The following is a 17,980-nucleotide window of genomic DNA, read 5'->3' on the forward strand; positions in this document are numbered from 1 at the left end:
ACATGTGCTTATCTAGAACATTGTTTTGATGAATACAATTACCAATGAACATGTTAACATTTATATCTTGTTTTTTTTTTATTGTGTATCAGGCAAAACACAAAACAGAATGTGCAACTGCAAAACATGTAACGCAATACAACATACAAAAAACATGTAAAACATTGCATGAAAATCTGTCACACCAGAGCTAGTCACACACACACACAAATGCAGAAATGCCAAATTGCTACAAAAAAAATGGCTACCAAAGCAATAGAAAGGAGCATTACCCTGGTTAATAGGTCAAAACAACATAGAACTTTGTAGAAAATATATTGACTTTATCTAAATAAATGGCCCAAAAATATGGAGGCGTTCAAGAATAGAGGGCTACCGCGTGACGTCACCGTACCACGAGATTTTGTTAGGGCGCCATATTGGAAGACCTCAAGTACATACATACATACAATATAAAACAAACTATGAGCGAGAGTGAAGTGACACGATGGCTGATAATTCTGGTTATGTGAGTACATTACCAGCTGCAGAAAGGGCATGGTATGTGGAGAAACTCGCTGTGATTGATGGGTTTGACCCATATGATAAGACTCGGGGCAAGGGCGAATGGAAACATAAGGAGGACCTGACACCAATTCTGCCATCTGTTTGCTACCCAGACATTGTAAACTATTTGTTGTTTACACCCAGTGCCTACACGGCTGATGACTTGAAGGCCTACAAAGGGCTACAGGCTTACAATTATGTTGTTAGTGGCTTGGTTCGTGATATTACAGCTGTTATTAAGAATAACCTACACATAGTTATGGCCAAGGTAATCTTGTTGATATTTATCTTTTAATAATATATCTTTTCAGTTGAAAAAATAATACTTTTTGTTCCTATTAAGGTATCCATAATTTAGGTTAATTTATCCAAATTATACATATGTATTTATGATATATGCCTACACAACAACTATGCTTTATTTATATAATAGCCCCAAACCATCCTAAATTATTATTATTATTATTATTATTATTATTATTATTATTATTAATAAATTGTAGAAGTCTGGGAGGCTTGCTCCTCATACAGTTATCAACTTGGGGCCAATTTAGCATGTTTTAAATCTGAATTTCTTGCGTTTGCTTACCTCAAAGTGTCTGCAGATCATGCACAGACTTATCCATTATATCCACAGTTTTTTGCCAAGTCTCACAGAGGTTTCTTTGAAGTCTACTGTTGGGCCAATAAATCATAAATAAAACAGCTCAGATTTGTTTGTTTAAGTCGTTTGCCACTCCACTGTATTCTCGTGGGTTCACATACCGCTGCCGTTATTTCCCCCTAATCACGAGTTTGTTGGTCTTCCAAAATGGCGCAGGGTCTGTTTACTTCCGGTTTCGGGTGACGTCAGTGATATCCCTCTATTGTTTTGGGATAAAGCATTGGCAGTGGGAGCGGTATTCAATGAGAATTTCAGTTCAGTCCCATGCGGATTCGCAAGTGCTGTGGTGTATTGTAAGAGATCAGCTTACATTTCGATTTCATTCATTACATACGGTTTCTACCAGCTTTTTTAGTTTGTATCCAAACTGGGCTGGGCAGACACTGTGCGATTTTTGGCCCGATTTTGACACGATTTTCACTCGTGCGACTATTTTGGAGATCGGGCCGATTTTTGGCTCAATCGTGCGTCTCGGATCGTGTAGTATACATGGGGTAACGACAAGCGATTAACACCTCACGACCTCCTCCCGATCGATCGGATGAAAATCAAACATGTTTGAAATCCTGGTCGCCCCTCGTGAGGCTATCGCACTGTTGAAGCAGTGTCACGAGCCGATTTACCTCAACCGGTCACACTGCACATGCGCGAACACAGATACGGAAGAGATAAACACTGAGCAGCACTTCCGGTCTCCTCTTCTTCTTCACGTAGATGGGATTTATGGCTCTTTGATGGGATCCGCATATTTGTGATCCGTTCTTTGAAAAGAGCCGTTCAAAAGACTGGCTCATTTGGCTCTTTTTTAAAATATTTATTCAGTTTTAAGAAGACAGCGTCTAAAGAAGCCACATCCCTCTGCTTAGACAGTGACATCAATATTTCTGGACATACCTTTTATATAAAGCAACCTAGACTTACATTATTGTAACCCCTAAACGCTCATAAATAACCATTAAAAAACAATGAGGGCTTCAATGAATGTCCATGCAGAACGGCTTTTCTGTAAAAAAAAAAAAAAGAACCCACTCAAGAACATAGTTATCAAGAACGCAAGAATATTTTATAGAAAAACACTTGTTTTACAAAAATATTTAATTCTGAGATACAAAACAGATAAATAAATAAAATACACAAAAATGGAACAAACAAAATGACGATAGAATAAATTAAATGAACGTCCATGCAAAGTAGTTTTCCCACAATATTATCATTAATATCACACAACATTATAAACTATCTGAAACACAGTACAGAAAAAGAACGACAGAAAGAACGGCTCCCCCAGCTCGAGACTCGGTTCTCATCGTTCATGCCTAGGAGCCGTTCAAAAGAATCGGTTCGTTCGCGAACGTCACAACACTACGTTGCAGTTCCGGATACAAGAATCTGGAAGTATGGAAGTACAGTGTGAGCAGTCAGATCGCATCCGAGCATCGGATCGTATAGTGTGAGAACAGGAATCGTAAGCTGGGTGCTGTTTACCCCTGCGATTCACTCGTACAGTGTGAGCAGCAGCTGAATACCGCGATTGAAAAAATCGCACAGTGTCTGCCCAGCCACTACGGCGTCATGGGCTGACCCAAGTGCACAATCATAGGGGGTGGTCGCAAAGGTTTTTTTTGTTTGTTTGTTTCTCTGTGCTTCCTAAATTGAAAGTAAATCGGACATAACAAGTGAAGGATTCATTATATAGCCATGGTTCAGGATGGCATATTATTTGTCTCATATTGATTTAATACGCCAAATATTGGGGGGGACAGATTGGTACTTTCCCAATATTGGGGGGGACATGTCCCCCCCAGTGCCTATGGTGGTTACGCCCATGATAATAGGAAGCCAAAAATGGCATTTTGGCCAAAATCGCTTAAAATTCATTAAAACTCTAAGGGGCCTTGTAGAAATATGAAACTAGTTAGATTTTTTTCCTCATTACATAGTAATTGTAGGGTTGTTATCTGTTCACAGAAACATATTTTGCGATGAAAATTATATTCCTGAATTTAAAAAATTTTTTTTAACATCTTACGTCCTTTCCGAGGGGGCTAAAATAGGGCATTTTTGCCATCTTATTTGGTAATGTGGCTAGGGGTTTAGGATCTTCTAATTTTTTGTGAAGATGCTCTCATATAAGATGTAACTACTCCCTGATTTTTTTTAACAAACGCCCCTTGCTTCATATTTTAATAATTTGTTTTGTACATGGACAGTTTCATCATTTTTCACTTTTTTCCACATTCAGAACTCTGTAACTCTACATTGGAAAATTCCTACTAGCAGCTATTTCAGATTTACATACACTGACATACAAATTTTCATAATTTAGTAGTAGTATGCCCAAGAAATTCATATTTTTCTTTCTATTGGGACCTAAAAACAGCTATTTGGCCAAAAATGACAAAAATGTTGACTTGATATTTTTCAAGTTCTGGAGGGAATGGGCTATTTTCCTCATAAATTAAAGATGTGGTGACTTTTTCTATCCATATATATATATATATATATATATATATATATATTAGCAATGATATCCTTAGCCCAATTGCACCCACTCAGCTGGAGATGAGAAGGGTTTCTTCTGATGTGGTACCATCATCGGTAGTGGACATAGGACCTGAAACCACACCAGTTTTACAGTCCCAGTTACAGGCCCCAAGCCAAATGTCCCAATCTGCACCAAATATGTACCAGCCGGGCAAATATATTGCCTGTGTTTATGACAGAAAATGGTACATTGGAAATATTGTCACCAGAAATGAAGAAGAAAATGATGTGTATGTCAATTTCATGAGACAAGGACGAGGCAACACATTCTCATGGCCACCACAAAGCAGGAAAGATGAATGTTGGGTGCCTTTGCTTCATGTCCTTTGTGTGGTAGAGGCCCCAAACATAAAAAGTGGGGGACGCCAATACCAACTAACAGAGGATGACTTCAAACTTGTGAAAGACTTAAGTTTTAACTTATGTACTACTAGATGACAGTTTATGAGTGTCTTAGCACATCACATGAAACTGTACTGCCTGTGAATGAATTACCCATTATCACGGATGCCCATATTTGACTTTAAATTATGTACAAATCTTGTGATGTTTTTCAACATCATGATCATGGATCATTGAATGTGTTAATATGTAAATAAAACCTCATTGCTAAATGTTTTGTGCTTACACAACCTTGAAGTATATTAAAAATACTACTCCAGAATTTTGTTGTTATTTTTCTATATTTTCCAAGGATATTCAACAAAAATTGCAATTATACCTAAAATTTTCTAATTGCAAAAAATACTATACAATACAGTAAAAGTTGTTCAGGAAATGTGTATGCCTAGATTAGGTTCTTATAAGCCTTAATTTGTGTGCAAAACACCCCTTCATTATTCCCTTGTTTATTAAAAGCTGCCCAGCGTTTTTGTCATTTTTGGCCAAATAGCTGTTTTTAGGTCCCAATAGAAAGAAAAATATGAATTTCTTGGGCATACTACTACTAAAATATGAAAATTTGTGTGTCAGTGTATGTAAATCTGAAATAGCTGCTAGTAGGAATCTTCCAATTTAGAGTTACAGAGTTCTGAATGTGGAAAAAAGTGAAAAATGATGAAACTGTCCATGTACAAAACAAATTATTAAAATATGAAGCAAGGGGCGTTTGTTAAAAAAAATCAGGGAGTAGTTACATCTTATATGAGAGCATCTTCACAAAAAATTAGAAGATCCTAAACCCCTAGCCACATGACCAAATAAGATGGCAAAAATGCCCTATTTTAGCCCCCTCGGAAAGGACGTAAGATGTTAAAAAAAATTTTTTTAATTCAGGAATTGAAATTTCATGGCAAAATATGTTTCTGTGAACAGATAACAACCCTACAATTACTATGTAGTGAGGAAAAAAATCTAACTAGCTTCATATTTCTACTATGCCCCCTAGAGTTTTAATGAATTTTAAGTGATTTTGGCCAAAACGTCATTTTTGGCTTCCCATTATGCGAAACGTATGTCCTTCAGAGGCTTTGTGGCAACAGATTTGAAAAGAGTGGGTATCATTCAGTAAGAATCTGCAAACACAACTGTCTAGATAGCTGCAATAAAAAGTTATGGGTCTCTGAAGTTGGGGAAAGAGCCATTTCGTCATGTGGTATTTTGACATCAAAATTTCAAAGGCCTGTAGTTCCAAAACTACAATGAATTGGGAGCTAATATTTTGCATGTGTGGTACAAACATATGATTCTTGATTATAGAATTTTTTGAGCAAAATCTGAGACGGTGATATGGGGACCCTTAGGTGAGTTGGCACGGAATGACCCAGCTAGAGATAATGAGATGAGATGAGATGATGTAGCTCTTGGGGTTTTGCTTTATATCTCTGAGCATTAAATGGTCTTACTTTGGACTGAATTTGTTGGGACACCTACTCCTGGGAAGATTGGCAACTATCTTGAAGGCTCTATGTTGGTGAACAATCCTTCTCACTGTATTTTTTGGAGATGGCCTTATAACCCTTCCCAGATTGATGAGCATAAACAATTGCTTCTCCAAGGTCAGGGCTGATTTTATTTCTCCTTGGCTTGATGTGCGTAGACTCACATCTGAGTGCTCCAGCACTCCAAACTGCCACAAGTTCTGCTTTTATACAGGTAGTCACACTTCTTGATGATTACCTAATCTTGTGCATTTATTTAATAATACCTAGCTGCTAATTACCCGCTTTATGATTGTGGAAGTCAAAAGGAGGATTTTTTTTTCCACACCTGGTTTCTGAATGTTGTTATGCTTTTGGGGAACATAACTACATGTTGAAATCTGCTGTGTTTTTGTTGTCACCTGAAGTTATTTGTTGTTTATAGACATTGGTAATGACCACCCAATTGTTATTTAGGCACTGATAAATAAATCTATTTCCCATGACTGTATTTACATTTTTCTTATTTTGTCCATCTTCATTCTTCTTGTCTTCTCTCTCAGTGCCTGTTTCAGCTCCAGTCATTCACACAGTTGGAAAGATAATCAAAGGGAAGCCATTTCAGCTCCAGTGTGAGAGTGAACACGGAACGCTCCCTATCAACTACACCTTATTAAAGTTCCAGGAGCCAGTTGCACACATGACAGTGACTGGTCCTCAGCATAGTGCTTTATTCAACATATCCTCAATCAGTTCCAGAAATGAGAGCCACAGCTTCATCTGCCTGGCTGAGAACCAGGGTCCACTTCACAGGAAATCTAGTCTATCTCTCAACACACCAGTGATAGGTAAGTGATGTAATGATGAAACCATGCAAAGATAAGGCTAATTTATACATATATTAGAAATATAACTAGACATGACTACATTATTTGGAATGAAGAGATAATGTGTTCTAAAATAATACAAGTGTAGATTGAAAGCACAGGCACGTGATTCCACAGCAACAAGAAAAGAAGATTTTTACTTTCATGTGGGCATGAGTCTGGACAAAGAAAAACTATCATTAAAGACTATCTTACGAAATGCAATGCCTTAACAATGTTAATTTATTCATCCTTAGTAACTGCCTGGTCAGAGCCACTGTGGTTTAGATTAAACTACAAGTTTGTTTTAATAATAACTGCATAAATGGGATTTAAAAAACAACAGTCCTTTGGAAATAGTGTATCAACCTGAGACTAATGCTGAAGTTTCTACTTCTGTTGTCGTCCCCCTCCCCAGTGCTTTTCAGTCTTTCCAGGGGCATAGTTGTAGGGTTTATTTTTTAAATAAAAAGCTTCTGGTTTTGGCCACACCCACTACAGGTTCAAATCTGAATATGGGTACAGACACAGCTATTTGCAGTACTAAACAGAAACAGAGCTGTCACTGTGTTACACTCCTAAAATGCATGCTATTTGTATTAGAATTATAATGAAAATAAGATAGGCTGGGATTAAAAAAATTTTTTTTTAAATTCCACACCACTCTTAACCTTCATTTCCATGACCTTTCTCTCTGACCCCAGCTTTATTTGGGATGGGAGAAAACCCAAAAATATTTAAGCAAATGAAAAGTTAAATAAATAAATAAATAAATAAATAAATAAACGTATATATTATCAAAAGAAAGAGTTAGTAATAAGAATAATTTGATTTGTGCTTGTTCAATTCTTCATCACACACCTGTCTTTTTTCCAATACTTACTAGAAACTGTGTCCCCACCGGAATTGACTCTTTGGTCCTACATTAAAACTAAGGTCTACATGGTCACCGAAGGTGTGACTCTCATTCTCAACTGTAGTGTGCAGCAAGGAACAGTCCCAATCACCTTCACCTGGTACCGCAAAGGAGTTGTGAACCCACTGAATTCCACGCAAATTAGTAAAACACAAGGATCTCACATCATCAAGCCCATAACCCATGCTGATGAAGGAATCTACTTCTGTCAGGCCTCCAATGATGCTAATGAGACAAAGAAGAGTCATTCTATCACCATTGAAGGTCATACTTCACCTACTTTGCATTACACTATTAATGTGTTCTTAAGGGATAAAACATCATAGGACAGGATGGTGTGATGCAGCCCCACATGAAGTGGAGCGCTGTTACCACCCCAAAAGTTAATTATTTTCCATTATCTTTTATACCATAGCAATTTGTAAACTGCAATTATTTATTAATTAAAGTTTGACAGATTACATGCTTTTCCATTGTTGCATTTAATATTGTGGAACATTCATCAAACTAGTTCCTGTTATCATTTACGTCACAACAGCAATACCCTCACCAGCCTCTGTTTTTTTCTGTCTTTAAGTTAATAAGACAAAAGAAACATTTTCACATTTGAGATCATTGAAGAACCAAAAATAAGTTTGTAAATACCTTTTAATGCTCATTCATTCACTCAGATGTGTAGTACACCAGATGAGAATCTGGACTGTGTTATGAATTTGTACATTATGTGTTTTCATAACATCAATATATTATAGTGTTTTTAAAGAGAAATATTATTTCAATACAAAAATATAGCTGCAAGCAGCAATGCGGGGCCAAGCAGTGTGACCCAGCCTAAGTTGCCATGGCAACAGAAAGAACTGACCAGGCAGACGGTTAGTCTAAAGTTACTATGTACCAAGTTTGGGAGAAATTGGTCAAAAATTGAGGGAGGAGAAGGATTTTAATAGATTTTCACAAAATTCAAAATGGTGGAAAATCTACCTGGTTGAATATGACGCCATAGGGTGTGTTGGATTCGTTTTGCCGGAAGGATTCCAGACATAGTGGAAGTTTGTTTCTACCCAAAACGCATCATGAGATATGAGCCAAAAATCATTTTTCCTAGTTATAGCGCCCCCTAGCGGCCAATTTGGTCCAAATGTTTTGTGGCCCTTTATGGAGGGGTGGGACATAATGTCACCAAGTTTCGTTAAGATACGCCAAAGGGCGGCCGAGATATGAGCACACTTCCTGTTTTGCGTATGCGCAGCCAATTTTGATTGGCTGCCACGGCCAAACACTTATGAAATTCTAAAAACCGGGTAAGTTTCTTGTGCAGCTTAGTTGAAAGTTGCCATCTAGCAAGTTTGGGAGAAATTGGTCAAAAATTGAGGGAGGAGAAGCATTTTAATTGATTTACACAAAATTCAAAATGGCGGAAAATGTACCACGTGGAATATGACATCATAGGATGCGTTGGACTTGTTTATACCGTAGGATTCTAGCAATACTAAGATTTTGATGATGAGATGTACGGTTCACAAGTAACAAGCAGAAATGTACTTCAAACTTTGACCTGTTGGTGGCGCTAGAGAGTTTGAGGTGGTGAGTTGAAATTTGCTGACAAGAACCTTGAGGCAGCCTAGAATCAGTGTGCCAAAATTCATAACCTCTCGTCAGACGGTTCTATGGGTTGCCATAGAATTTCATTGATTTTAACAAAATTCAAAATGGCAGAAAATCCTCAAGGCAGAATATGACGGCATAGGGTGCGATGGATTCGACTTGACCCAAGGATTCCAGAGATAGTGGAATTTTGTTTCTAGCCCAAAAGCATCATGAGATATGAGCCAAAAGACATTTTTCCTAGTTATAGCGCCCCCTAGCGGCCAATTTGTTCCAACTTTTTTGTGGGCCTTTTTGGAGGGGTGGTACATAATGCCACCAAGTTTCGTTAAGATATGCCAAAGGGCGGCCGAGATATGAGCACACTTCCTGTTTCGCGTCTGCGCATCCAATTTTGATTGGCTGCCACGGCCAAACGCTTATGAAATTCTAAAAACCGGGTAAGTTTCTTGTGCAGATTAGTCCACAGTTGCCATCTACCAAGTTTGGGGGAAATTGGTCCAAAATTGAGGGAGGAGAAGCATTTTAATTGATTTTCACAAAATTCAAAATGGCGGGAAAACTATATGGGCGGAAAATGACGTCATGGGGTCCGTTGGATTCGTCTTGGCCCAAGGATTCCAGGGATACCAAGTTTTTGAAAATCGGACCAACGGTTCAAAAGTTACAAGCAGAAATGTACCTGCAACTTTGACCTGCTGGTGGCGCTAGAGGGTTGGGGTGGGGACCTAGAATTTGTTGTGGAGAATCATGAGACTGTCCAGAATGTGTGTGCCAAATTTGAGCATTTTCCTATGTATGGTTCTATGGGCTGCCATAGACATTCCTAAGGAGAAAGTTGAATTGTCTATAACAGGGGTTTTCAAAGTGTGGGAGAGTCAGCCCCCCCTCGGAGAGCAAATAAACAACAGCGCCCCCCCCCCCTTACAATTTTTGTTGTTGCTATACTTAATGTTCCATTCGTATTTTTAAAACATGGTTGTTGTACACATTATTTTTTTCTTTTTCACATTTTAAACATCTGTGCTTTTTAAAACATCTTGTTTTACACATTTTAAACATCCCATAGCATCGTTAGCTAGCATCTCTTGGCAGACAACACACTGTGGCAGTGGAGCGTCTTCAGATCCAGTCCATGAAAATCCAAACTTTAAATAATCGTGGTCATACTTCCTTCTTTTTCCAGTCCCCCAGGATTCCGTGGGCCTTTTTTGTGATTGTTGTGGGCTAAAATGTCTGATGTTGTGGGGGGTTTTCCAAAAAAAATTGCGATGAAAGTTGCGGTGTTTTTTAGGTTTTTGTTGCGATTACATTGCGGGAGGAAGTGAAAGTTGCGAGAAATTGTTGCGATTTTCTCTTTTTGTGATTAAAATTGAGTGATATGTTAAATATTAATTTATTACTGAAAAACTATTGATTAAAAAAACAAAGAGAAATGGTCCTATAAACAACTTTACCAATATAAAAGATTACCAGGACTACAAAAATGCAGAAAAATAGGCTTTACTTATCCAAATGCACCTGTTGGTTCAAAAGTTAAAGTGCAGAGAACCTCACAGCACAACATGAAGTTACCTTAAAATATAATATAAATGCCTCAGCTTTCATGTAAGAAAAAAAAACTATTAATACTAGTACTGTGTGCAGGCAGTCTCTCCTGAAGACTAAATTAAACAATAATTATCTCATCTCATTATCTCTAGCCGCTTTATCCTTCTACAGGGTCGCAGGCAAGCTGGAGCCTATCCCAGCTGACTACGGGCGAAAGGCGGGGTACACCCTGGACAAGTCGCCAGGTCATCACAGGGCTGACACATAGACACAGACAACCATTCACACTCACATTCACACCTACGGTCAATTTAGAGTCACCAGTTAACCTAACCTGCATGTCTTTGGACTGTGGGGGAAACCGGAGCACCCGGAGGAAACCCACGCGGACACGGGGAGAACATGCAAACTCCACACAGAAAGGCCCTTGCCGGCCCCGGGGCTCGAACCCAGGACCTTCTTGCTGTGAGGCGACAGCGCTAACCACTACACCACCGTGCCGCCAACAATAATTATAAACTAATAAAATAAATGGCTCAGGCTTCATAGAAGAAAAAAACAATTTGAACAGAATCTCACAGTATGACGCTGAAGCTGCCTAAACAATGGAAAATAAAATACCATTTTGGCAAAAATGTTGGCATCCATTAACTTCTTGTATTAAGTAAAAAAAATAAAGTGCACACAGTCCTTCACTGTAAACATAACACACTTTCAGTGTTGCCAGATACTGCTGACGTTTTCCAGTCCAAAATATGTTCAAAACCCGCCAAAATGCACTTGAAATCGCCCAATCTGGCAACACGACGCGCATGCTGCTTCTCTTGAACACACGGAAGTAAGGCGGAAGGTAGTTTGTTGATGTCACCTCAAGACGACGCCAACGATTGGTCAAATTTGCGGGAAAGTTGCGGTGATTGGATATAATTGCAACACCGCCCTGAATTCGCGGGGATTGCTTGAATTTGCGCTGAAGTTGCAAATCGCAACATCCTGGAGGCTCTGTTTTTTTGCTTGGCCCAGACTTTGTCTCCTCACTCACTGTAGCTTTAGGTACTAAAAATCAATCCATTTTGTCTCTCACGTTGCGCCCCGGGCGGCACGGTGGTGTAGTGGTTAGCGCTGTCGCCTCACAGCAAGAAGGTCCTGGGTTCGAGCCCCGGGGCCGGCGAGGGCCTTTCTGTGTGGAGTTTGCATGTTCTCCCCGTGTCCGCGTGGGTTTCCTCCGGGTGCTCCGGTTTCCCCCACAGTCCAAAGACATGCAGGTCAGGTTAACTGGTGACTCTAAATTGACCGTAGGTGTGAATGTGAGTGTGAATGGTTGTCTGTGTCTATGTGTCAGCCCTGTGATGACCTGGCGACTTGTCCAGGGTGTACCCCGCCTTTCGCCCGTAGTCAGCTGGGATAGGCTCCAGCTTGCCTGCGACCCTGTAGAAGGATAAAGCGGCTAGAGATAATGAGATGAGATGAGATGAGACGTTGCGCCCCCCCTGAAGAACTCTGGCGCCCCCCAGGGGGGGCGCGCCCCACACTTTGAAAAGCCCTGGTCTATAATAATAATAATAAGAAAACCTACAAACACATTAGGGGCCTTCGCCAGCTTCGCTGCTTGGCCCCTAAATATGATTAAACACCATAATTATACACATTCATTCATTAACAGTGGTGCTTGAAAGTTTGTGAACCCTTTGGAATTTTCTATATTTCTGCATAAATGTGGCCTAAAACATCATCAGATTTTCACACAAGTCCTAAAAGTAGATAAAGAGAACCAAGGTAAACAAATGAGACAAAAATATTATACTTGGTCAGGAATTTATTGAGGAAAATGATCCAATATTACATATCTGTGAGTGGCAAAAGTATGTGAACCTCTAGGATTAGCAGTTAATTTGAAGGTGAAATTAGAGTCAGGTGTTTTCAATAAATGGGATGACCATCAGGTGTGAGTGGGTGCCCTGTTTTATTTAAAAAACAGGGATCTATCAAAGTCTGATCTTCACAACACATGTTTGTGAAAGTGTATCATGGCACGAAAAAAGGAGATTTCTGAGGACCTCAGAAAAAGCGTTGTTGATGCTCATCAGGCTGGAAAGGGTTACAAAACCATCTGTTATGAGTTTGGACTCCACCAATCCACAGTTAGACAGATTGTGTACAAATGGAGGAAATTCAAGACCATTGTTACCCTCCCCAGGAGTGGTCGATCAACAAAGATCATGCCAAGGGCAAAGCATGTAATAGTCAGCGAGGTCACAAAGGACCCCAGGGTACCTTCTAAGCAACTGAAGGCCTCTCTCACATTGGCTAATGTTAATGTTCATGGGTCCATCATCAGGAGAACACTGAACAACAATGGTGTGCATGGCAAGGTTGCAAGGAGAAAGCCACTGCTCTCCAAAAAGAACATTGCTGCTCATCTGCCATTTGCTAAAGATCATGTGGACAAGCCAGAAGGTTATTGGAAAAATGTTTTGTGGACAGATGAGACCAAAATAGAACTTTTTGGTTTAAATGAGAAGCGTTATGTTTGGAGAAAGGAAAACGGTGCATTCCAGCATAAGAATCTTATCCCATCTGTGAAACATGGTGGGGGTAGTATCATGGTTTGGGCCTGTTTTGTGGCATCTGGGCCAGGATGGCTTGTCATCATTGATGGAACAATGAATTCTGAACTATACCAGTGAATTCTAAAGGAAAATATCAGGACATCTGTCCATGAACTGAATCTCAAGAGAAGTTGGGTCATGCAGCAAGACAACGACCCTAAGCACACAAGTCGTTCTACCAAAGAATGGTTAAAGAAGAATAAAGTTAATGTTTTGGAATGGCCAAGTCAAAGTCCTGACCTTAATCCAATCGAAATGTTGTGGAAGGACCTGAAGCGAGCAGTTCATGTGAAGAAACCCACCAACATCCCAGAGTTGAAGCTGTTCTGTATAGAGGAATGGGCTAAAATTCCTCCAAGCCGGTGTGCAGGACTGATCAACAGTTACCAGAAACATTTAGTTGCAGTTATTGCTGCCCAAGGGGGTCACACCAGATACTGAAAGCAAAAGTTCACATACTTTTGTCACTCACAGATATGTAATATTGGATCATTTTTCTCAATAAATAAATGACCAAATATAATCTTTTTATCTCATTTGTTTAACTGGGTTCTCTTTATCTACTTTTAGGACTTGTGTGAAAATCTGATGATGTTTTAGGTCATATTTATGCAGAAATATAGAAAATTCTAAAGGGTTCACAAACTTTCAAGCACCACTGTATTCATTCATTCATCTTCAGTAACTGCATTATCCTGGTCAGGGGAACTGTGGATCTGGAGACTATTCTAGGAATACAGTATAGGGATGAGGCCAGAATACATAAATATAAATTCATCAACTTTCACTGTGGATACAGTACAATGATTATAGACTTGTTCTGAATGCATGTTTCATACTTACTTTACAGTGACCTTAGCAGGCTGGAAGAAGGCGCTCATCGGTGTGTCCTGTATCTTTCTTTTGGTGCTCATTGTGCTCATTCTTGTCATTTTCCTCAAGAAAGCACATACTCCACAGAAAAATAAAAGAGCAGTTGAGTTGTCTGTGTAGGTGTTTCCTTTTTGTCAGTTGTTATTTTATCTCTTATTTTCCCATTAATTAAAATAAAATTGTTCTTCTTGAATTAATTAATCTTCACTCATTCTTTGCTTTTTCAGAAAGCCGACACGTACTAAATCTGATGATCCCATGAGAGTGAGTCTGACACTTGACATTGAGGACAATACTGCAAGCAATGGTATTTTTTTCATATTACATTAATACAATGTTTTACATAAAGCATTTACTAGACTTCATTGATACTTGTTGCATTTGTTGTTTCACTTTAAATGGGCCCCATTTATCATTGTTTTAATAACAAATTGTATCTAAATGTTTTCATAGGCCAAACCACACCAAAATTTTCTTCCAGATTTACAAATTTTACTGCTTTTCTTTATATTGCACTGTAAACCCGAATAAGTTGAGTTTACTTAAAAAAATTGAGGAAAGTGGTTGCCTTAAAAAAATAAGTAATTATTAATGATTGAATTGAGTACCTTAAACTTACAATCTTCTGGTAAGTTTAAGGTACTCAATTCAATCATTTAATAATTACTTATTTTTTTTAAGGCAACCACTTTCCTCAATTTTTTTAAGTAAACTCAACTTATTCGGGTTTACAGTGTGATAAACACAAATCACCTGTACATTACCCCACAAAACACCTGCAAAACTCCATAAAGGGAAGAGTTTATTTGTTTCACTCAGCTGAAATCAAAATGATGACTAAAAGACAAAAGAGTAAAATGTGTACTAAATCTTCCAGTAATGCAGCTCAGACATTTCAGTGCATTAGGAAGCATAGCCACACACTGGAACCATTTCTTTTGTCCTAATTAAAATAAGTCTAGCCTTATTTGTCTAAATTTATAGATTATTTTTTAATTGCCTTCTTATTTCTTATTATCTGCTTATTGATATCTGCTTATTGATACTTGCTATTTAAACTTGATAATCCATGTATAAAATTGCCATAATGCTGGAATTTTATGATTTAAAATGGGTCAGTGAGTCTCCATATATCAAAATATTAACTCAGAAGTTCTCATAAGATATGAATGCTTTTCCCAAGAACTGAACAGCTTTGGCCTCATCATAAATATCACATTTGCAAATGCTCTTGTGAACATAAAATTATTTGTATCATCACTAAAATAAGGACAAAAGTATGTGGAGACCTGACCATCACACCATACTGTATGTGAGCCTTCCTCAAATGTATTCCACAAAGTTATACACTAGAATTGTCTATAAAGTATTATCAAGTCTTATATTACAATTTAGCTTCACTGGAACTAAGGATCCCAATCCTGTTCAAAATTGACAATGGCCCTATGCACAAAGCGAACTCCAAAAAGACATGACTTGCAAAGGTTGGTGTGGAAGAACTTGAGTGGCCTGCACAGAGCCCTGTCCTCAACTCCACTGAACAGCTTTGGCCTCCTCAAATGAAAACCTGATCTCACCAATGTTCTTGTGAATGAATGGACACAATTTCTAAAGCCATGTTACAAAATCTACAACCCCAATTCAGAAAAAAGTTGGGATGATATGGAAAATACAAATTAAAAAAAAGAAAGCAGTGATTTCTAAATTCACTTTGACTTATATTTAATTGCAGAAAGTATAAACCCAAGATTTTTCATGTTTTGTCTGGTCAACTTCACTTCATTTGTTAATATACATCCATTCCTGCATTTCAGGCCTGCAATACATTCCAAAAAAGTTGGGTCAGGGGCTATTTAGAGCTAGTAATGAGGTAAAAGAATTAAATAATGATGTGATTTGAAACAGGTGATGTCAACAGGTGATTGTAATCATGATTTGCTACAAAATCAGTATCCAGGAAAGGCCTAGTCTTTGAGCAGCAAAGATGGGCCGAGGAACTCCAATTTGTCAAGAAATGCATGAGAAAACTGTAGAAATGTTGAAAAAACAATGTTCCTCAAAGAAAGATACAAAGGGATTTGGATATTTCACCCTCTACGGTGTATAATATCATTAAATGGTTCAAGTAATCAGGAGGAATTTCAGTGAGTAAAGGGCAAGGGCGCAAGCCTCAGCTGAACACCATGATTTCCGATACCTCAGACGCCACTGCAAGAGTCATCATTCATCTACAGCTAATATAACCACATGGGGTCAGGATTACTTTGGCAAAACATTGTCAAGTACCACAATATAGAGTTACATCCAAAAATGCCAGTTAAAACTTTACTGTGTAAAAAAGGAAGCCTCATGTTAACTGTCTCCAGAAGTGCTTGTCAACTTCTTTCGGCTTGGAAGCATCTGGGATGGACCATCACACACTGGAGCCACGTACTGTGCTCAGAAGAATCAGTTTCCCAGGCCTGTTTTAGAAGAAATGGATGCCATGTACTCCAGACCAAAGGCAAAAAGAACCATCCAGTCTGTTACCAGCAACAAGTCCAACAGCAACTTTTGCACACCTTAAGATCTGCTTGCAGGAAGAATGGGACAAAATACTGCCTGAAACACTTCATCACTTGGTGTCTTCAGTCCCTAAACATCTTTTAAGTGTTGTGAGAAGGAACACCAACATTACAAAGTGCATTAAAGGGATGCTTTATCATCCCAACTTTTTAAAAATGTGTTGCAAGAATCAGAATTGAAATAAGTATTTATTTTGGAAAACCCAATAAAATTCATAAGGCAAACCATCTACAACCCCGATTCCAAAAAAGTTGGAACAAAGTACAAATTGTAAATAAAAACAGAATGCAATAATTTACAAATCTCAAAAACTGATATTGTATTCACAATAGAACATAGACAACATATCAAATGTCGAAAGTGAGACATTTTGAAATTTCATGCCAAATTTGAAATGGCATGATAGCAACACATCTCAAAAAAGTTGGGACAGGGGCAATAAGAGGCTGGAAAAGTTAAAGGTGCAAAAAAGGAACAGCTGGAGGACCAAATTGCAACTCATTAGGTCAATTGGCAATAGGTCGTTAACATGACTGGGTATAAAAAGAGCATCTTGGAGTGGCAGCGGCTCTCAGAAGTAAAGATGGGAAGAGGATCACCAATCCTCCTAATTCTGCGCCGACAAATAGTGGAGCAATATCAGAAAGGAGTTCGACAGTGTAAAATTGCAAAGAGTTTGAACATATCATCATCTACAGTGCATAATATCATCAAAAGATTCAGAGAATCTGGAAGAATCTCTGTGCATAAGGGTCAAGGCCGGAAAACCATACTGGGTGCCCGTGATCTTTGGGCCCTTAGACGGCACTGCATCACATACAGGCATGCTTCTGTATTGGAAATCACAAAATGGGCTCAGGAATATTTCCAGAGAACATTATCTGTGAACACAATTCACCGTGCCATTCGCCGTTGCCAGCTAAAACTCTATAGTTCAAAGAAGAAGCCGTATCTAAACATGATCCAGAAGTGCAGACGTCTTCTCTGGGCCAAGACTCATTTAAAATGGACTGTGGCAAAGTGGAAAACTGTTCTGTGGTCAGACGAATCAAAATTTGAAGTTCTTTATGGAAATCAGGGACGCCGTGTCATTCGGACTAAAGAGGAGAAGGACGACCCAAGTTGTTATCAGCGCTCAGTTCAGAAGCCTGCATCTCTGATGGTATGGGGTTGCATTAGTGCGTGTGGCATGGGCAGTTTACACATCTGGAAAGACACCATCAATGCTGAAAAGTATATCCAGGTTCTAGAGCAACATATGCTCCCATCCAGACGACGTCTCTTTCAGGGAAGACCATGGATTTTCCAACATGACAATGCCAAACCAAATACTGCATCAATTACAGCATCATGGCTGCATAGAAGAAAGGTCCGGGTACTGA

At 38.8% G+C, this 17,980-nt stretch overlaps 1 protein-coding gene across 8 annotated transcripts in view; it reads left to right on the top strand.

Annotated features, from left to right (window-relative positions):
* Positions 1 to 17,980, top strand: part of pecam1a (platelet and endothelial cell adhesion molecule 1a) — a 60,178-nt gene that overhangs the window by 20,645 nt on the left and 21,553 nt on the right. For all 8 annotated transcript variants that reach the window (XM_060901481.1, XM_060901486.1, XM_060901482.1 and 5 more), the window contains 4 exons: positions 6,177 to 6,461; positions 7,366 to 7,659; positions 14,011 to 14,149; positions 14,261 to 14,340. In XM_060901481.1, the coding sequence (XP_060757464.1) occupies positions 6,177 to 6,461; positions 7,366 to 7,659; positions 14,011 to 14,149; positions 14,261 to 14,340 (798 nt within the window). The remainder of the gene's footprint in view (positions 1 to 6,176; positions 6,462 to 7,365; positions 7,660 to 14,010; positions 14,150 to 14,260; positions 14,341 to 17,980) is intronic.

Source organism: Neoarius graeffei, chromosome 20 (assembly GCF_027579695.1).
Source record: "Neoarius graeffei isolate fNeoGra1 chromosome 20, fNeoGra1.pri, whole genome shotgun sequence".
Lineage (NCBI taxonomy): Eukaryota > Metazoa > Chordata > Actinopteri > Siluriformes > Ariidae > Neoarius > Neoarius graeffei.